This window comes from Pelecanus crispus, chromosome 2 (assembly GCF_030463565.1).
Source record: "Pelecanus crispus isolate bPelCri1 chromosome 2, bPelCri1.pri, whole genome shotgun sequence".
Lineage (NCBI taxonomy): Eukaryota > Metazoa > Chordata > Aves > Pelecaniformes > Pelecanidae > Pelecanus > Pelecanus crispus.
Window position 1 is genome coordinate 82,977,163 of NC_134644.1, and position 19,051 is coordinate 82,996,213.

General features: G+C 43.4%; 1 protein-coding gene across 1 annotated transcript in view; it reads right to left on the minus strand.

Annotated features, from left to right (window-relative positions):
* The window catches only part of CDH20 (cadherin 20), a 36,650-nt gene extending 24,040 nt beyond the window's left edge, over positions 1-12,610 (minus strand). The window contains exons 1-3 of the mRNA XM_075706397.1: positions 12,368-12,610; positions 5,386-5,680; positions 3,556-3,675 (exon numbers count right to left, since the gene is read on the minus strand). Of these exons, the coding sequence (XP_075562512.1) occupies positions 3,556-3,675; positions 5,386-5,680; positions 12,368-12,610 (658 nt within the window). The remainder of the gene's footprint in view (positions 1-3,555; positions 3,676-5,385; positions 5,681-12,367) is intronic.
* Positions 12,611-19,051: the final 6,441 nt, after the last annotated feature.

Consider the following 19,051-nt stretch of genomic DNA (forward strand, 5'->3'; position numbering starts at 1 on the left):
AAACAAGGTGGGACGCTCTTGCCCCTGCATCATAATCCCTGTGTCAAGAATGAGGCCGGACTCCGCATTCGGTCTCACCTTTCCTGGCAGAGTAAAACTCGCCCAAATTAAATCTAGGTTAACAGAAGGTGCGAATTTTAAAGAAGCCCAGTTAAAATGCATCAGCTGTGGGGCAGGCTATCTGCTCAAAACTGAAATGTTGCCTTCCAAAGGAGCTGGAAAAAATATTTGGGGAACGGAGTGAGCTAGGCTGAATTAAGGATCAGGATATGCTCAGGATAACTAGGGCCGCACAAAAGGTGGAAGCGATGTGATTAGTTAAAAGATACATCGAGACGAGTTTTCCAGAGCATCCCTACACAGGCAGTCCTGGGGAGGCAGCCTGCCATAAGCCCACGGGCTTTGCTCCGCTCCCTCGGGACCCACGCTGGGGGCTACGAGAGCAGAATCTGGGGGGAGCGCCGCTGGTTGGGGCAGGTTGTTGCGGCGGCGGCAAGGGGCGGCGGGGGATGGTCGCCCTGCTCCCCCCCCCCAGCCTGCAGAGCCGTCCCGTTCCTTCGGGGTGACGCTACTGCGGGAGGACGTGAGGTGGCAGCAGCACTTCTCTTACGGGGGCTGCGGCGGCCGCTGCCGGCTGGGGAAGCGGCTCCGCCGGGGGGGCTGCCGGGCTGCTCCCGCTGCCCGCACCCGCAGCCCCCGGCCGCTGCCGGCGCTACCGGCCTGGCCCCACCCCGGCTCGTCGGGTGTCTGCCCCAGGGTCTGGACGCTCCTCGTCCTTGTTCCTTGGGCGCCAGCTCTGCTGGTGAACGCGCTCCTTTCCTCTTCGCCCGGCTGCCCCCACGGAATCCTGCCCTGGCTCCCCAGGTCTGCCTGCCAGGATGGAGGGGCGCAGGCCTACGTTTCAGAGCTGTCAAACCTCCAGTCCTCCCAGTGCGACCCATTCCTCGCGCCTTCAGCACCCCCTTGCCCGCAGCGTGCCGGCAGCTCGCTCCTTCGCAACACGCCTGCCCACCGTGACTGCTCGACAGGCCGCTCGCTCGGCCGCGCCAGGGTTCCCGAGCAGGGGAGAAGCAGTGGCTGGTGATGGAGCCCAGGGGATGTACTGACAGGGGACACGTTCTAGGGCACTAGCGGCCCTTGCCAGACATGGGCTGTGACACATTTGGGGCGCTCTCCTGCGTGGGGGCAAGCGCGTGTCAGCCCCAGGCACTATCCCAGTCGCGTGGCTCAACATGCAGTACTTGCACATCAGGGCACTATTAACTTGAGTGATCTGCATTTAGTCTTTATTTTTAGCAGAAAGACAATGTATGGGTTTAATAAAAAAGCAGTAAAAAGATATTGCCTTGGCAATTATCACTGTATGTAGAAGGGAAGAAATAGTGACCAGTACTGAACAATTCACAGTGCGCTATTTTAATCTTGCTACATGGAGTCCTTAAGAGTCTCATCCTGCAAAGTTGAGTGACTCCCATGAAGAGCTGTAGCTCCTCAGCTCCCATGGATATAAATAAGATAGGAAAATGCTTAGCATTTTGGGAAATATTTTCTCCATATACGGATACTTTGTAGGGAATTTCCACTCTTGGCTTGTCCTTACTACAGAACAGACTAGATCTGAGAAAACGTGTCAGTGCCTAAAAGCCAGGCTCTGCCATGCCTATGTTTGGGGCCTCTGGTCCCTAGAGGAGGGCCAGTCCAGGCCAGTCCAGGACATTAGAGCTAGGTCGGGGTTCACGCTGCTCCAGATGGGACCCAGAGGAGCAGCCATGCTGAGCAGGGAGCCTCTGATGCTGCTGCACACAACTGGTCAGCAAGGAAATACTGAGAATGGTGATGAATCTTAAAACATTCCCTAGGGCTATGGGAAAGGCTCAGATCCTCAGATCTTCCAAAATAAAGGTGCTGGTACCATTTCTTCCACCAAATTGAGTGAGGTTTGCTGTCTTAAAAGAAGTAGTAAAGAGCATAGGTGATGTCCTTTTTTTAACAGCCAGATGGCTTCTTGGGAAGTGGGAGACTCAGGGGCATTTGCCTACTCTGTCTGAGGGTATTTAAATCCATGGGTTTTTACCTTCTAGGGGAATATGGTCATGGACAAGCTGTAAAAGTATTCTGGAAAAAAGGGAGAATGCTTTCAGCTTTCCTTTGCAGTTGTGCCTTCACATGTACATTTGTTCGTAGACGTGTGAGGCCAGTGACAGAACAGGAACAGGAGCATGCTTCTGGAACCAAGACGTTGTGTTGGGAGGTGAAGAATAAGGACCCCAAATACTTCTAGCAGAGGAGTGTATTGAAATGGGTTGCCCACTACTGGGTGCTTTAATCACTACCCATCAGTATAAAGGAGCTGGTGTTCCTTTATGCTCTAGATCTGTTTTAGAAGAACGTGAGAGCTGCAATTGCATTTTGTGGGTTACCAAATCCTGCAGGTGGGTTTGCACTGGGGAAGCTGGTTAGACACCTGTGCCTCTGATGGGGAAATGGTTTCTGGCTCACAACTGTGCTTAGCCTAAACAGGTGCCCTGTTGCCCACTCGTAAAGGCTGAGGCAGCTCTGGACATGTCCAGAGATGCAGGTCTAAGTGACTGGGAAATTAATAAGTGGAGAAAAAGACCTTTTTTGGGTTAAATACTAATCAAGTACATGATTTTGGACTTAAGGGCCTATCTTCTAAGTTGCACTCTAGCGGTTAAATCTGTACTGGATCTGACCCTGAATATTGCTGCTTTGCTTTCTTAGAAAACATTCAGTAGTTAGCAAATCTATGATTATGCCCTTATTTGTCTGTCATTGATAACCTGATTGCAAAATGAACATTACTATTTTATTTATATTGTGAAGAGTTGAGGAAATAACATGCCACATACAAGTTTGTCTTTGGCTAGAGCACCTACTCCATAAACTGCTAACTTTCGGAAGTGGAATATGCTGTGTTTTTTCTGTTTTGTCCCCTAGGGCTCAGTAGTGACTATCATCTCATGATTTTCTGACCTTAGCACTACGGATGCCCTTTAGAAACTGTCAAAACCTGTCAGGTTCCTCCTTTGGATATAAACCTTGGATATACACAGAAAAAGAGAGAGAAAGCAAGCAAAACAGAGAGGGTGTCCTATAGATAAATTTAAGGTTATTAACAAGAACACCCTTAGGTAAAGCTACTCCAGATAACGGCATCCTTTAGCCTGCACTTTCCAGTCCTGGTTAGTTCATAGATTGCTTTTTTCCACTAAGCCTTGTTACCAACTAGATCTGCTAAAGACATTGTTGCAATGATAGAAGCCGACAAGAATATTCACAGCACCAAAACCACCCAGCTCCCAGGCTGCAGAATATGGTCATTCAGATCAGTATATCACTGCAGAAAGCAAGTCTGTCTTCTGGAGCTCATTACCACAGCCTTGCTTTAACCCTCACACAGTGCTGTTCTATCTTGGCTCCAAGCCATACAAATATGTTTCTCTGACCACAGTCGTGATGCGCTGCCTTTTCGCTTTGCTTGAAACTTTTTCTTTCAGATTTCACACTGCCTCATTGCCTGGTGAAATAACATACCTGTCCGAGAGTCCACAGAGAAATATGGTTGTCCTTGGAGAATACTGTACACTACTCTTGCACTGTTCCCATAGGTTGGGTCATCAGCATCTGTCGCTGTCACCTGGATAACAGAGGTGCCTGACAAAAAAATCCATCAGGTAAGACCTTGTGGGATAAAGAGCTGGCATGAAAAGCACACAGTTCAAAATAAATTGAAATGCCTAACAAGAGCTTTCCCACACCGAACTTCTTCATTTGATGCTTATAGTGCTTGTACTTACTGCTCATACTTGTATCTCATTAGCACTGAAGGAACTAATAGGCATAAATCCATCATGCGTCTGTAAGAAGATATAAGAGAGCAAGTACTCTATGGACCAGAGTTACAGAATTGCTGATCTAACAGTACTTCGTTATGGTTTGCAGAGAGCTGGTAGTTATATACTGCTAGCTTCTTTCCCCTTTTTCTTGATTGTAAATGTTATTTAAAGGCAGCTCAAATAAGATCTATAGCTATGCTGACATAAATCATTAACTGCTTGCAGTGGGCCCATGGATGCTGTATGTTGACTAAGGGATGGAAATTGTACACAAATAGAGAGCACGAAGGGATGTATCTCTGAGATAATCTCTCTGTGGGATTGCAGTTTACATTGCATGGCCTAGAGATTATACCCCGCTGAAGTGCCTTTTGGAACCCACACAGATGCATATATATTTCTTTTCTTCAATTGGTTTTCAAGGTCTGCTTCCTCTGAAGCTGATAATGGCTTGCAAGTGATGTAGCTTATCAAGAACAAGGAGAAAGTAAGGCATAACTGTGAGTTACTCACGTATATGTGAGTTTTGACTCCTTAAAATGTCAGACAATGCCTTTATGAATGTATCTAGCCTTCTATGTAATGTTTTGTGTTAGAAACAAATCCAGTGTTACTAGATACGTGCTGGAACATAAATCCAATTCAAGCTAGCTGTTACCATTAAGAAACATTATTTCTGAATTGAACTTTTGTATTTGATGCTTGTCTCTAGCTTTATGTCAACATAACATTGAAGAATGAGAAGTTGAAGCATATCTGTAACTTGAGGACATGTGATTTATATGGCATTATCTCTGTAATGATGTCACAGAACCAAAAAGCAATAAGCACTTCCAAAAGAAAGAAAGAAGTCCAGAAAAACAGTATTTTATGTGACTGTTGGATTTGTTATACGGAAATGGTTTTTCCTGACTTGTGTAGGTAGGAAAGCTGCTGTTTGTCTCTGGCTGCATCGCAATAACAGGACTGTCTTTGACATGATCCCACTCTCTACAAGTGGAGAGCAAACAGTGCCAGAACTTTGGAATACACTGAACTGTGTTTAGTGCAGGCTTACATGGATTAGAAGGAGCCAAGCTGCTAATAATTGTTGTCATGTCTCCATGATTTCAAGGGCTTCTGGACAGTATTTCAGCTCTCAGTATGAACTAGAATGGGTTCCTAAAATTGTGTTATTTTCTGGATAGTAACGGATGTCTAATGGTCATTACTGTTGCTACCATCTGATGGCAGGGGAGAAGGGGCACTACATTACTGCAAGTTGTCTGAGGATGGCATGTTCAAATTACACCTTTATTCAGCTCTCCTGCTTCCCTTGGCATGTTTTCTTTCAGAGGGCCCAGCTGCCAGTAGTGTAAAGCCTGCTATCCCTCTTCTGCGGCAGTCAGGCACCCTGGGGCAAGCTCTCCTGCCCTGCAGCTCCTGCACAACAGGCAGAAGCTGAGTCCAAGGAGTCAAGGAATTTATGTTTTAGGGACCATCTTCAATTTGCTTATAGGGGGAAGAGACTCCACAAAATCTGCCTTACCCACAGGTGACATTTCTGGAACAGAGGCTACATAAGGTCCATCCAGGAACTTGGGTTCATTGTCATTGATGTCTTGGATTTTGATGATGAACTCCGACTCCGGTTCCATCGGCCGGCCTGTTCGCCTGTCCAGAGCCTGCGCCCTCAGGGTGTACTGCGACCTTTCTTCCCGGTCCAGTCGCTGAATGGCATGAATGTCCCCTGTGGTATCATCAATTGTAAACACAATGCCAGCTCCCTCTCCTGAGAGGATGTATTTGATCGAACCATCGCCCCTGTCCATGTCAGAATGGAGCTGTGGAAAGGAGCAGGATTCAATTAGACCACGAGCTGGGCAACACTAAGCATGTGAGCATCCTGAGCATTTTGGTCTCACTGTTGGGACTCACAAGCTGGTTTTAATGAACGTGTTTTGCTGAAAGAGGCAAATACTCAGTAAAGCCTGTATCACAGAGTTGCAAATAAAACCTCTCTCCTGTCTTCCCATTTCTGCACCCACAGCTGTGCCAGAAGAAAAGGCAGAGACACCCGAACAGGAACAGGCTCTGTGCCTTTTTGAGATCTCACTCAACACAATAATTATCTTTTGCCTGGTTGCAATGGCTGTTGAGAAGGACTCACTGCCAGGCTTGGCATAAGGTGACGTCAGCAAAGCTGAAGACTGTGCTTGCTCACATGGCTTAAGAGGAGTCAGATATTCCAGGGGTAGCGTAATGTTGGGGCAGATAAGGCAAATCTGTTTGGGATCGAGGGGAAGCAGGATGGGAGAGCTACTCAGTAACTGTCATGATTCAGAAATATTTTTTTTTTTTTTTTCCATGAGCAATAAAAATTAGGCTGGATCCTTACATCTTCAGGAAAGAATTATTGCTGAACAGTAGGTAAGGTAAGAAGCAAGGACAATTTGATTGTGTCCATGGCAGGCTGTAGAGATGAGAGGCATCCCAGATTTTCTAGGGAATTAGCAAATGGATTTATTGCATGATTGCTAATTAGTTCTGAGCAGCCACAGATAGCTGTGAATGCAACAGAACAGAAGAAAAGTAAACGCAGTGCTAATTATCATCTAAAACAGAGAAACAAATCATCCCGGGGACTACTGCTCTGTTAAACACCTGGTTCCCATGAAATACTGGAATGCCTATCAAAAGACAAACAAATCACTTAATTTCACTCACCCTATGAAGATGCTTAACAGTATGCTCATACTTCCGTGCCTTTGAGGAATAGAGCATAAAGACCAATGCCTAGAGATGGTATTGGTTTAGTCTCAAAAGACAGGGAGGCAATAGACTTGAGGTGCAATAATCAAAATGGGATTTTCAAGAATGGCTCAGGAGTGAATACCATTTTCCAGTGTGATTATCATTTTGGGAGGTGAATAAAGAATACATAAATAATAATTAAAAAAAGTGGTCAAAGTGGGCTGGATTCAGTTAAGCGCATTTTAAAATGCATGTATGAGATAATTATCTCAAGAAATATAGTCAGAATTAAGTGTGTGTTTAATGCTTTGGTGAGCTCAAAGGACATATGGGAATAATTGTGGAGGATGGGGCCAAACATAGGTAAATATTTGTACTGGAGAGTAAAATCTTGGAATAATAAACTGAATAGCTGAACACAGGATTGGTAGGATTTGAAGAAAGAATCCAAATAGAAATGGATAATTTGTGTGGAAAAGCAGAACTCAGACTTGATGCATTTAATTACATGCTATTTTCTCAAGAAAGAAAGAAGACATCTCATCTCTGAGCTATTTAAAATTACACTGAAAAATATACAATAACGTATCACAGAGGAAAAAGTTTTATAGGGATGTGGACATATTGGCTTATCTGACCTAAACATTTCTAATGTCAGTGGAGGAACTCTTCAGCTCTTTTAGGGCACATGGTCCCATCAGCCTGGGACCTGAAAGACCGTTTCCCCCAGTGAAGGATCTGGTTGGAAGATGCTCATTCTCTGGAGGTTGTTTTCCTTACTAACCTCTCCAAGTGCAGCACATGGCCTACACAAAACTTGGGCCTACTCCTGAATTTAGGGTGAGACTGATTTCTGCTGAGGTTGGACCTATATGGTTTTCTACAGCACATCCCACCCTGCAGACAGGTCTGTATGTAGGTGGCCCATCGACTCTTAATGACTGCTGGGACAGTGAGTGTTAATGGCAGGTACCCATCTGCTGCAGCAGCACTGCAAAGTGGCTGCAAGACCTAAAGGTGCAGATTGTGACAACTGCCGTGTCAGGTCATTGGTATTTCATTTCATCGCTTTGCCACTGGTCTCTGCAGTGGCTACTGCATCTGAGAGACATCAGTCCTTCAGAGGAATGCTGGCAGCTCTCAGGTGATGTATCAGCTAAATGGAGGAACAACAAGCCCAGACAAATTTGGCAGTGGCAAACAGTTAAATTCAGATGACTGCCATGTGTATTAATTCACATGCAGGCTCCAGGACTGCAAACTGGCTTATCTTCAGGAAACACCATCTTGTGATTAATTTAAAAAAAGACAATGGTTATCATTATTTACCCTAAACACCCATAACTCAGAGATTATCACTGTAGGAGCTAGTAAACAGGATGCTTCCAGAAGGAGGACACTATTATAGCTCTTCGAATTAGTTCAGAACCACTAAGCTACATCTTGGGCATTTGTTTTAGTGCATCAGTGCGTCAGTGAGAGAATGCAGCTGCTGAGACAGATACAGATGTTAGACTTGTTTGGGGAATTAGAGCTGGGCCTGATGGAAGAAAATGTGTTTTGGAACATCAACAAGTTGTCATTAAATAGGAAAAAGGAAAGAAAAAGAAAGAAGTTGTCAAAGTCAAATTCAAAGTCAAAGAAAAGGCAAAGGTAAAAATTGTAAAAGAAAGAGGCAAAGACAACGAATATTGAAAATGAAAAAGAAAAGGAAAAAGAAAAAAGAAAAAGGAAAAGGAAACCAAAAAAGGAAAAAGAAAAAGAAAAAGAAAAAGAAAAAGAAAAAGAAAAAGAAAAAGAAAAAGAAAAAGAAAAAGAAAAAGGAAAAGGAAAAGGAAAAGAAAAAGAAAAAGAGAAAAAGAAAAAGAAAAAGAAAAAAGGAAAGAAGAAAGCATTTTTAAAATAGCAGAAGATTTTCTGGAAAGTTCAAAAGACTTAGAAGAAGATACTGAATCAAACTCATGGGTTAAATTACACCTTCTGTCCAAATCCCTATTTGGAATGAATGCAGTTGTGGGGAGCAAAGAAGGAACGAACATGGCACGCTGATAAGAATCTGGGAATACAGGAGGATCTCTAACTGATTTGTTAAAAGCATTGGGTCTCAACCAAAGCTAGGCAGTAAGAAATGCTAGCAGCACTTTTGCCACTTCTTGTATAACCTGCTTTTTCTAGACAAAGCAAAAAAGAGCATAAAAGCCTTAATACTTCCAGACTGAAATAAATCTGAAAGCATTTGGTGTCTGAAGGGGCTGAAGCTCACACTGTTGCAATGACAAACCCAATATCAGGATGCTGCAGTTTGGGGTGTATGTAGAAGTCACTGTTTTGGAAAGGTGATCCTGTTTTATGGGTGGTGCAATACATTGTGCTGCCATGTGGCTGACACAGAAGTAGAAGGAATTCATTTGTACTTCCTCCTCCATATTAAAGAATGGACTATGGTAGGAATGAAGCTGATAACTCCTGAGAAATTGTTAACTGTGTCAACCTGGGTTTCTTCTTTTGATGAGGATAGTACAAAAGATTAAGGAGGCTACCTCTGCATCTGAACGACGTATGTGTGGCAAAAGGCATGTGGAAGAGAGTGGTGCTGCCGGGGGCATCTCAGGGAAGGACCTGCACAGCTCTGCTAACCAGGCTGTGACTCCATCCGTGACGTGCTCTCCTTTCTCTACCTCCAGGGAGGCAGCACCTGCAGGGGATTTTTGTGAGGATGTGTGAGTGAGTTTAGTTGAGCTGCAGTGTAGTCTGTAGAAAGGATGCGTTTTATTCACTCGTTCAGCTGCTGTGGTTCAAATGCCTCTTTCCTTCGAAAGAGGGTTAGGGAGTCTCCGACACAGCACAGTGGTGAAGTCTGTCCCCAGTTCAATTACTGACGCAGTTTAGGCTGCTGGATGAATGTGGAAAATGCCTGCTGCAGCAAATGTGGGGGCTTCTGTTTCCCTAGTTCATCCTATTAGCCAATAATGGCTACCTCTAGGAAAGTTGGAGCCTCGTATTTATCTGTGACAGGACCAGGAACCTTCTGAAGCTAAAATGCTTTGAATTAGGATCATGAGCACTAGAGAAAAGCAAAAATTGTACTGACTTCACCTCAGGAAGTTTCTTTTCATTTCCCTGTCCAGAAAATATTTTGCCTCTTGCCTTACAATTACATAGGAAAGCACATTTTTCACAGCGTCTTGAAAATCATATTAGGCAAGCATGGACCCATGGTTCAAGTCAAGGTGCTTTTTGGGTTGCTCCAGTCCTACAGTGCTAGCCAGAAACAGCTGTACAAGAGCATCAGAAAGGCCCCTTTCTTATGGGAAGCCTTTAGAGTGTAAAGTAAATACAACTGGATCTATGCTGTGCGCTCCTTCTCCTCCTGACACAGGCTTGGAGAGACCGGATGGACAAAAGCAAGGCTTGGCTAGCAGGATGTTTCAGGGCGTTGTGGGTGTTATCAGTTGGAAGCAGCCCTGCCTGGCCACGCGTGGGACACACTGCTGTTTGGAGGGCTGGTGCTAGCAGCAAGCAGTAGGCTGGTTGTCTTTCTGCACCTCTGCCCTGCTCTGCACAAGCCCTTCCAGAGCTATTTCTGAATCAGCCTGGGGTGACTCGGGCTGATAAATTTCTGGCCTGCCAGAACAATTAATTCAGCCTACAGAGTCTTCCCTGCTGAGCCCTTTCCTAAGGATCCCTAAGACACAGGCAGCATGAACACAGGTAGGGTGACGAATCGTGGTGGGCTGCAGCTTCTTTTGAGAGCCTGTGCCTTTGGCTGTATGAGATGAGGGGAAGACTTTCCCTCACGGCAGCCCCCACTGCATTCATCCCACTGCTTGGCTGGCTGCTCTGCACCCAGTTCAGGGATGGGAGAAGATGAAGTATTTGACCTCCAGAGGCCCATTTTGGCCACAGAGTTCCCTGCTGTCTGGTACACATGGAGCAGTGCAGAGCTAGGAGGCCTTCAGAGTGATCCAGCCATGTCAGCTCAGCAGTGCGTGGGGCTAATTGGCCCTGTTAACTGTGGAAGCTAATTAGCCCTTGTGCACCCCTATGCTAACACAGCCGTGGTGTAGGCGGTCCTGGAGACGGCTCATTCATGGCAGCTTGGGCCTTTGTGTGGTGGACACAGACCATGAAGACTTGTCTCTGCTTTCCCCTGTTCAGCAGACCTGAGTGGCAGCAAGCTCAAGAGCACTGCTGACCGCGCCAAGTTTTTGTGCTCCTAATGATGCACTCAAGTCTAAACCAAAGATGAGCTGGTTTCTTCCTATACTTGTTTTAGCTGAAATTCAGCTCACAGAGCAAGTCTGGAGTCATTTCAGATGAAACCAAGTGTGTGAAATAATATGCCTGGCCCTTGTTCCAAAGCTGGGAACTGCATGAAACCAAATATTAATTTCTTTAATCAATAGAGATATCAAGAGCTGAAAAGCTAGGTGCAGAGATGAATGAAGACTAATGAGGTCTCATTTGGTGGCAATCACTAGTAATTCCATTGCTGTGGGAGGAAGGAGAGCACATCTTGCTGTCAGTCACACAGGGATAAATCAGGAGGAGGTATTTTGAAGCCCATGGATTCATTTTGATTTACACTGGTGTGACTGAGGGCACAGTTTAGCTCTATGGGGTTGTAGAATGATAAATAAAAGTCCAAAATGGGCCTCTGGACATGTGATTTTTTTTTTTTTTTTCTTTCTGCAGATGGATAAATTGGAAGGAAAGAAAGAGCCTTGATCATGTAAAAATAAGCAATGAAATCTGAAGGAATTGTTTTCTGACATCCTTTCTTAGTTCTTAATTTTTCATATCTACCTATATGTAGTCTGCACTCATCATAGCTGTATGTGGTATTCCAGGCATGTAAAATCTTAATTGTAGTGTTCAAACACTTAAGCACACTAACTCTCCCCCTCCACATTTTCCAGATTTGTCATCTTGGTGTAGACTAGAAGCAAACTTGGTGCTGACCATAGCTCTCTGAGTCAATACTTGCAACAATTCAGAGTCTTTAACAGTCAGAAAACAGAAAAAGGAGGATGGTTATAGTGAGGCAGATTTGATGGCAGACATCACTGGTCTGATTTCCATCAGTTTGTTCCTCAAGACGCTACAGAAAAGTGAATGCAAAATACTACCAAGTAGATGGGGTGAGCTTAGGGATCCATTTTACACTTATCTGTACTCATGTGTAGGTTCTTAGGATATAAAGGATCCAAAAATAGGACCCTTCATGGTTGGATTTAATGAGCTGTCCCTCTACCCTTCTGGATCTGGAGTAACTTCTCTGTAGTCCACAGAATTAACCTGCAGTCAAGCTGTGGTAAGCAAGAAGATACTCTGACCCTAGAGATTTGCAGAAAACAAAACCTGAAATGTCATTTTTCAAGAGAAACTGGCTACTTAATTTGACTGTGAATTTCAGCTTCCTGCTGCCTTGATCACAGACAGCAACATGATCACAAACTCTTCCTTTCTTTCTTAATCCTCATATGTCAATATAACCTTGCTTTGCGTTGACATTGTAGGAGTCCCTGGAAAGATCACTGCAGATTTTCTAACACTACCTCAATTACAGATGATGACTGGTGCAGCAGATCTCTTTGAAACAGGTAAATATATTGACAACCCCTTGAAACAGAAATTCTTTCCAAATGAAAGTGGCACTGGGCTCTTGGGAGCAGAAGTGAAATTAATGTGGATAAATTCACGGTCAAAAAGAAGGTAAAGGCACTTAGGGAAACTTAGGGAAACTCTGCCAGATATCCTTCTGGTATGGATTTTACCTTCCCTACGTAGAGAGGGTCAGTTCCTGTGTACTCCTCCAGAACGAAGAACTGGTTCCACACCCAGCTCCGCTTCATACGTTGATGTAGCTTGTCTGACAGGTTGTCTTCTTGCCCTTCAGTGAGGGGCCTGGCACTTCCTGACAGCACAGTTGTAGTAAGGTCCATCAGTCCCCAAAAATACAAGGAGATGCCAAGTCCAAGCAAGTTCTTTGCATTGCTCATTCTACCTGAAGTCCACATCCGTATACTAGAGTTGACTTAAAAGTCAAAACTCAGTATCTTAGGTTCCTTGAGAAGAAAGTAGGTCCTTTGTGTGGTCCTTTGAAATGTCCAAGAGAGATCCTGGTTCTGAGAATGGCAGTCTCCTGTAAAGTTAAAGGAAATTCATAGGAGGATTTTTTTTTTTTCCCCAAGGTAAAAGAGTTTCCTCAGTAGGCAAATATACTATAAAATATTTAATCTTTTATATAAAAATATAATATCAGGATGCGCACCTTCTGAAACTAGGGATACTATTACCATAGAAGCTGCAGAACTGGAACCTTAGATACAACAATCATCAGGATTTAGTCAGTAAGTAAGAGTTCTTTACTTTGCTAACTTAGCTGTAGCATTGCTTTATGGTATTGATTGGCATTAGTTAAGTGCATACACTTCAGAAATATTTATGACCAGAAGTCCTTAGAGAACATTTAAAAACAGTTCACTCCGGAAAATTACATTAACTGGTGAACACTTTTTGGCAACCATCTTTCTCTTTCTGTTTGGAAACTATGTCATTGTCATTACACACACGTGCATGCACACACACCTATATAAATACAGATATCATTGCTGTATTGCAAATCTTGAATATAATTTATAGCAGCTCTAAGTTATTTCTAATTTTAATTATTCTTTCAACCTCTCTGTTGCTTGAATTCAGGTTTCACACTCTGCTGCCTCCTCTCTGAGGAGCTGATTGCCACTACAAATGCAAGATTTCTAGAATTTGAATGGTCAGTTAATCATTTTATAACCCACAAAAGGTTTCACAGTGCTGACGGTCACATGCTATTGTGTGATATGTCCAAGCAAGTCAGGCTAACATATTTTTTCCTCCACAAGCCTGAAAGACCCGTTTAGGCAGAGGAATGCTGACCTCTATCAGAGGACACTTTCTCATCAGTCTAGGATCTTTGGTTGTCATGAAGTCAGTTTAGTTGGTGACCTCACTCCAGGCTATGGATTGTAGCAAAACTTTCCTTCACCATTTTGCTGAGCTTAATGATGTGGTGCTGCACTCAAGTTACTCTGTCAAAACACTCCATACAACCTCTGTGGGCCTAGTATTTTTGCTGTTCTTTTTAAGAACTCTTCTTTCTCTTTTCAGGACAGACTCATTAGGAAAGGTGCATGGGGCTCTGAGGCTTAAGCAAATAGTTCACACTTCATTTTACTGCTGTTCTATACTTAAGTCTTTAGCTTAATTAATTGTTTTATCCTGTGGAAGTAAAATGTAGCAGGAGATGTCTGTCAAATATTTCTAATTTAAATTCTTGAAAGATTTCAAAATCATAAAAAATATTTTAAAGAGTTGCCTGATAATATTTTGAAGTGAAGACTGAGGCAATGCAATGTTTTCAACAGAGAAGAAGAGAGTGTTTGAAAATTCCCCAGCATCCAAGCTGGTACAACTGGAGGACTGGGTATACTTAGAAATGTAGCAAAACAGAAATTCAGAATTTAATCCAAAAGTTGGCTGAAATCTGAAAAAGGCAGCTTAAGTCTGGAATAGATGTCCACAAGGGAAGTAAACACAAAATAACTACCTATCTTAGACTAATTTCTACACAAAGTAATGTTTCCAAGTAGAAAGCCCAGAAGGAATATGACTATACAGTGCTGCTAGTCTATACAGTTGTGAAGTATAGCAAGCAGCTAACAGGTCCTTTACCTTCAAAATTTACCATCTATGACTCAATAGATACAACAAAGAAAGGATGAACTGTAAACAGAGAACACAGTAAATCTCTTCTAAGCAGAGCAATGTTCAGAACTGCTGGTTATTTAGACATTGGTTACATAATGTGCTAGGGTTTACTGTCTGCAAAGCTGAAGAATGGGTATTTATCTAACCAATATAAGCCCAGAAGGACCCCAGTAATCTCTGTATGTCTGTCACTTCATGAAGAAGCTGGCAGCTGTTTGTGAGAGGCAGGGACAAGGCTCAGCTTGCTGGATACCCACAGTCAAAGGAGTTCAAGAGCTGTGTGTGCAGTGCTTGCCTCTCTCTGTCCCATGAGTCCTTAGCTCCCACTAGCCAATATACATTTACACCGGGGAAAGGAGACTGAAGTCCTTTTGACACAAGGTACATTAACGTTGCTCTGGACATGAGCTGGCAATGTGTGCTCGCATCCCAGAAAGCCTATCATATCCTGGGCTGCATCAAAAGAAGCGTGGCCAGCAGGTCAAGAGAGGCGATTCTGCCCCTCTACTCCACTCTGGTGAGACCCCACCTGGAGTGCTGCATCCAGCTCTGGAGCCCTCAGCACAGGAGACACATGGACCTGTTGGAATGGATCCAGAGGAGGGCCACAAAAATGATCCGAGGGCTGGAGCACCTCTCCTGTGAGGACAGGCTGAGAGAGTTGGGGTTGTTCAGCCTGGAGAAGAGAAGGCTGCAGGGAGACCTTATTGTGGTCTTTCAGTACTTAAAGGGGGCTTATAAGAAAGATGGGGACAAACTTTTTAGCAGGACCTGTTTGTGATAGGGCAAGGGATAATGGTTTTAAACTAAAAGAGCGTAGATTTAGACTAGATATAAGGAAGACATTTTTTACAATACGGGGGGTGAAACACTGGAACAGGTTGCCCATAGAGGTGGTAGATGGCCCATCCCTGAAAACATTCAAGGTCAGGTTGGATGGGGCTCTGAGCAACCTGATCTAGTTGAAGATGTTCCTGCTTATTGTAGGGGGGTTGGACTAGATGACTTTTAAAAGTCCCTTCCAGCCCAAACTATTCTATGATTTTATGATTCTGTGATTCTATGTTGTCAACAGCAAGTTTTTCTCAGCAAAGTCAGGGGGACATTATTGACAAGCTGTGTTTTACTGGCGAGTAAACGTGAGGAAGGGCCTCCCACCACCCCTCAACACGACTTGAGGGAACCCAGCACTGCCTCTGCCATGCAACAGGAAGGGAAAGCTGAAGCAGGCAGCTGCTAAGGTCCCACCTGGGGTTTTTACTTTAAGAAATTCCATCTACTCTTCAAGTCAGTTGCATTTTTGTCCACGTGACAAAAGAGGTGATACAACATGATGGACCAATTTCTGTGGCAATGAGAATTGTGTTTGTAGGTGAACTCCCAAACCACGAATTCAAAACTAATGGTGCTGGATGTCTCCTGCAATTAAGTTCAGCCAACAAGGATCAACAGCATTCAGGCAAGGTAGTATCAAGACATGGTTAAATAAACTTGCAGAGTTACCCATATATCTGTAATGAGGCAACAGCGAAAGCCATCTGATCATCAGGATGCTTTTTCTGCACATGGGCATTATATCAGCAGAAAGCAAAGTAAGTAGAAGCAGTGAAATAAAGGTCAAGAGTAGGGACATACACGCTACAGACTCTCTGTGATAACAGCTTTTGTCATTTGAATGTCACTCGGCATCACAGTGCAGTTCCATGAGGAACATTTCTTCAAAATATTGTGCAACTCTGTGGCCCCCAGGAGCATCATCCTGAAGAGCATTTCCTATTCCCAATGCAATCTTGTTTTGGGGTATAGCAACTATCAGTAAACTTGCCATTAAGTAATGTAAAGCCTTGTGAAAGGAAGTCCCTTCCATGAGTACCAGTAATTTCTCCATTTAATGCCAGCCCAGGGTGACATGGTCATATATTTTTGTAGAAATGGAAGAAAGCACTAGTGGTGAGGTGGCACATATTTTTTTTAATGTTAATACCTGGGTTTCTGGTGTCTCATGCCTTTCAAAAACTGTGAGCAAGCAGGCTCAAACTTATCACATTTTGCTTCTTCCCTAAAGGAAAATTGCTACGCTTAATAACAGTGTTTAATCAAGAATGGTTCCTCTGCTTCTGAGGCTGAAGGAGAATGAATTTTTTTTTTCTCTCTCAGGTCCTCAGCTGGTATTAAAAGAACAAAAACCACCTTTGTTAACTTCTGGCCTGTGGTGCTCCTGATCTCTCTGGGGCCCCTTTCCTGCAGCTTCACCAGCCCCAGGTGTGTACTGTTGGCCTCTGGATCTGCAAGGTCTACTGGTCAAACAAGGTATGTCTCAGCAGTATAGAAGGCCCTCATGTACATTTAGGGTTTGAATTGTGTGGTAGCGCAAGTGACAGCTGAGCTACAGTTAAGGTCATGGATGACTGAGTCTTTCAGAGGATTCACGCAGATGGCTTCTTCACCAGCTGAGTGTGATGCATGAGTATGGGGTCACTTAGACTGTAGACATGACAGTTGGTTAGGATGATAGCCATATGCTTTGACTGTGCTAGCTTGGTGGGATCTCTAGCCTCAAGTGGGCCTTAGTGGTTTTTGCTGCAGATGGATGACACAGGCTTTGAGGCAGAGCCTGTTCTTTTGCCTCAGGCTGGGTAGTTCCTTGCAGGGAGATCGGGGGACCAGTCATACAGGAAGGCACTTGTTGGCATGACTGAGTGAGGCAGAACTGAACCTTTAATGTTCTCTTAATGCAAGTTGTCTCTTGGAGCCCTCCAAAATGGTTTCTTAAGGACATCTGCAAAGATGGAATTCATGAACCTCTGCTTGTCATATGAAATACATTATAGAAACACGTTTCATGGCTCAGCATGGGGATGTGCAAAGGATTTGAAGGCAGTAAAGGGACGGAAATCTCATTTTCCTTGCTCACACAAAAAAATTATTGAGCCCAGGAAGACTGCATGACCAAAACCTGTGGGATTTCTGCAGAGGGTATTTTATTTTTCAAGAATAATTTAAATGTTTCAGAACCCAATTTGTTACCCACAGTTGAGTACCCCATTACAATAGGCTTAGCTGCATCTGTGCAGTTTAGATCCCTGACCCAAAGTGAATGCCTTTCTTGCCCCTGCTTTTGTGATGAATATTTGATTACCAGCTCAGTTGTTTAGGTTACTTTCTCTGTTCCTGCCTTGCAGACATTGCTGAAAATCCTTTCTCTTGTCACTCAACAGTTACAAATATGGCTTTTGGCTTCATAAAGACCCATGAAGATCTGATTGAACTCTGTGCAACTGGTGGTCTATGCATGGTACAAAGGAACTACCTAATTGTTCTACACAAAAGAGTCACAATAACACACTTTCCACCACTGCAAATACGAATTTCTCCAATACAAATTTCGCCCATATTGCGATTTAAAGTAGGTGCATTCCAAGTGTGAGCTACTCTTCATGCTCCAATTTTAAAGACACACCCCCTAACACATATTTGTACTGTAATTAAACTATTCTTAATTGAATATCTAATTCTGGGCAAAGATGAAAAGGAAAAAGAAATATCTGCCAGAAACAACTTCTAGCATTTCTAGCAAGTGACCCACTTATCTCGTTAATTCTGAAGAGAACAACACTTCCAAAGAAAGGATAAAAATATTAATAGTTTGGATGACCATATGGGCATCCAGAAAGTTCCACTGGGATTGAAATGTATTGTGCTCAATGCATATTTACATAAATGCCAAGGATTTTATAGTCAAAAGCTCAGACTTGAAAAGGTTTATACACATGCTTAGTGTATTTGTCATGTTGAGCAAGTGGTCTCCCAGAAAGTCAGTGGACTATTTGCATTCATAAAATTAATTACATGCTTAGGTCTTTTATGCCTGGTTCTTCCAATGGATTTTTGCTGTGTGGACCCAGCACTCATGCAGAATACTACAGACCTTAGTGGATCCCATGCAGGCATATCACCTGAGCAGAGGCAATTCATTTGCAAGAGACATATTACACTGAGAAAGTGAGGAAGAAAGAGGCAATCACTTTTAAACTCCCTCCTCCACTTTCTCTGTACATAAATACACAAATACATGTGATATTTCTAATATATATATGTAAGTGTTTCTTAGCAGCACATACACTGCACTAGGAATATGTGAATGGAAAACTATTTCTGTGTTTAATGACACATTTAAAGAACTTTCCCCCAGTATTTTGCCAAAAGAAACCAAACAACTCAGTAATAAACATAGTAGGAAGAAATTAAATTTGAGTGAAAAGAATTCTCCAAGTGAGCTATTTACCTTGTTCCTTGAATTTCTTGTGATATTTTAAACCCAAGGTGGGGGTGTGAGTATTGCGCATTTTTACCCCCCATTAAATGGATTATTCTTTTATGTTTTCACAGATTATTTCTTAGGTTTCCCATACCCTTAGCTGCTCACAGCTTTGTCATAAAATGCCTGTTCAATAACCCCACAGGAGCACCAGTCCTGTAAGAAAGTGTAGGTATTCTGCACGAGGTAGACGACCCACAATAGGTGCCTAACACAGCATCCAGGGATGGAGGCTCCACTGAGCCAGGATCTAAAGTCTCTTAAGCAATTTATGCAACCCTTGTCTCGTTTTAGAAATCCTAATGCTTGCAGTACCTAAGTTAGGTACCTCTAAACACGCTGTCTGAATATAGTCCTAAATGTTTTTGTACTAATTCCAGAACTTCATATG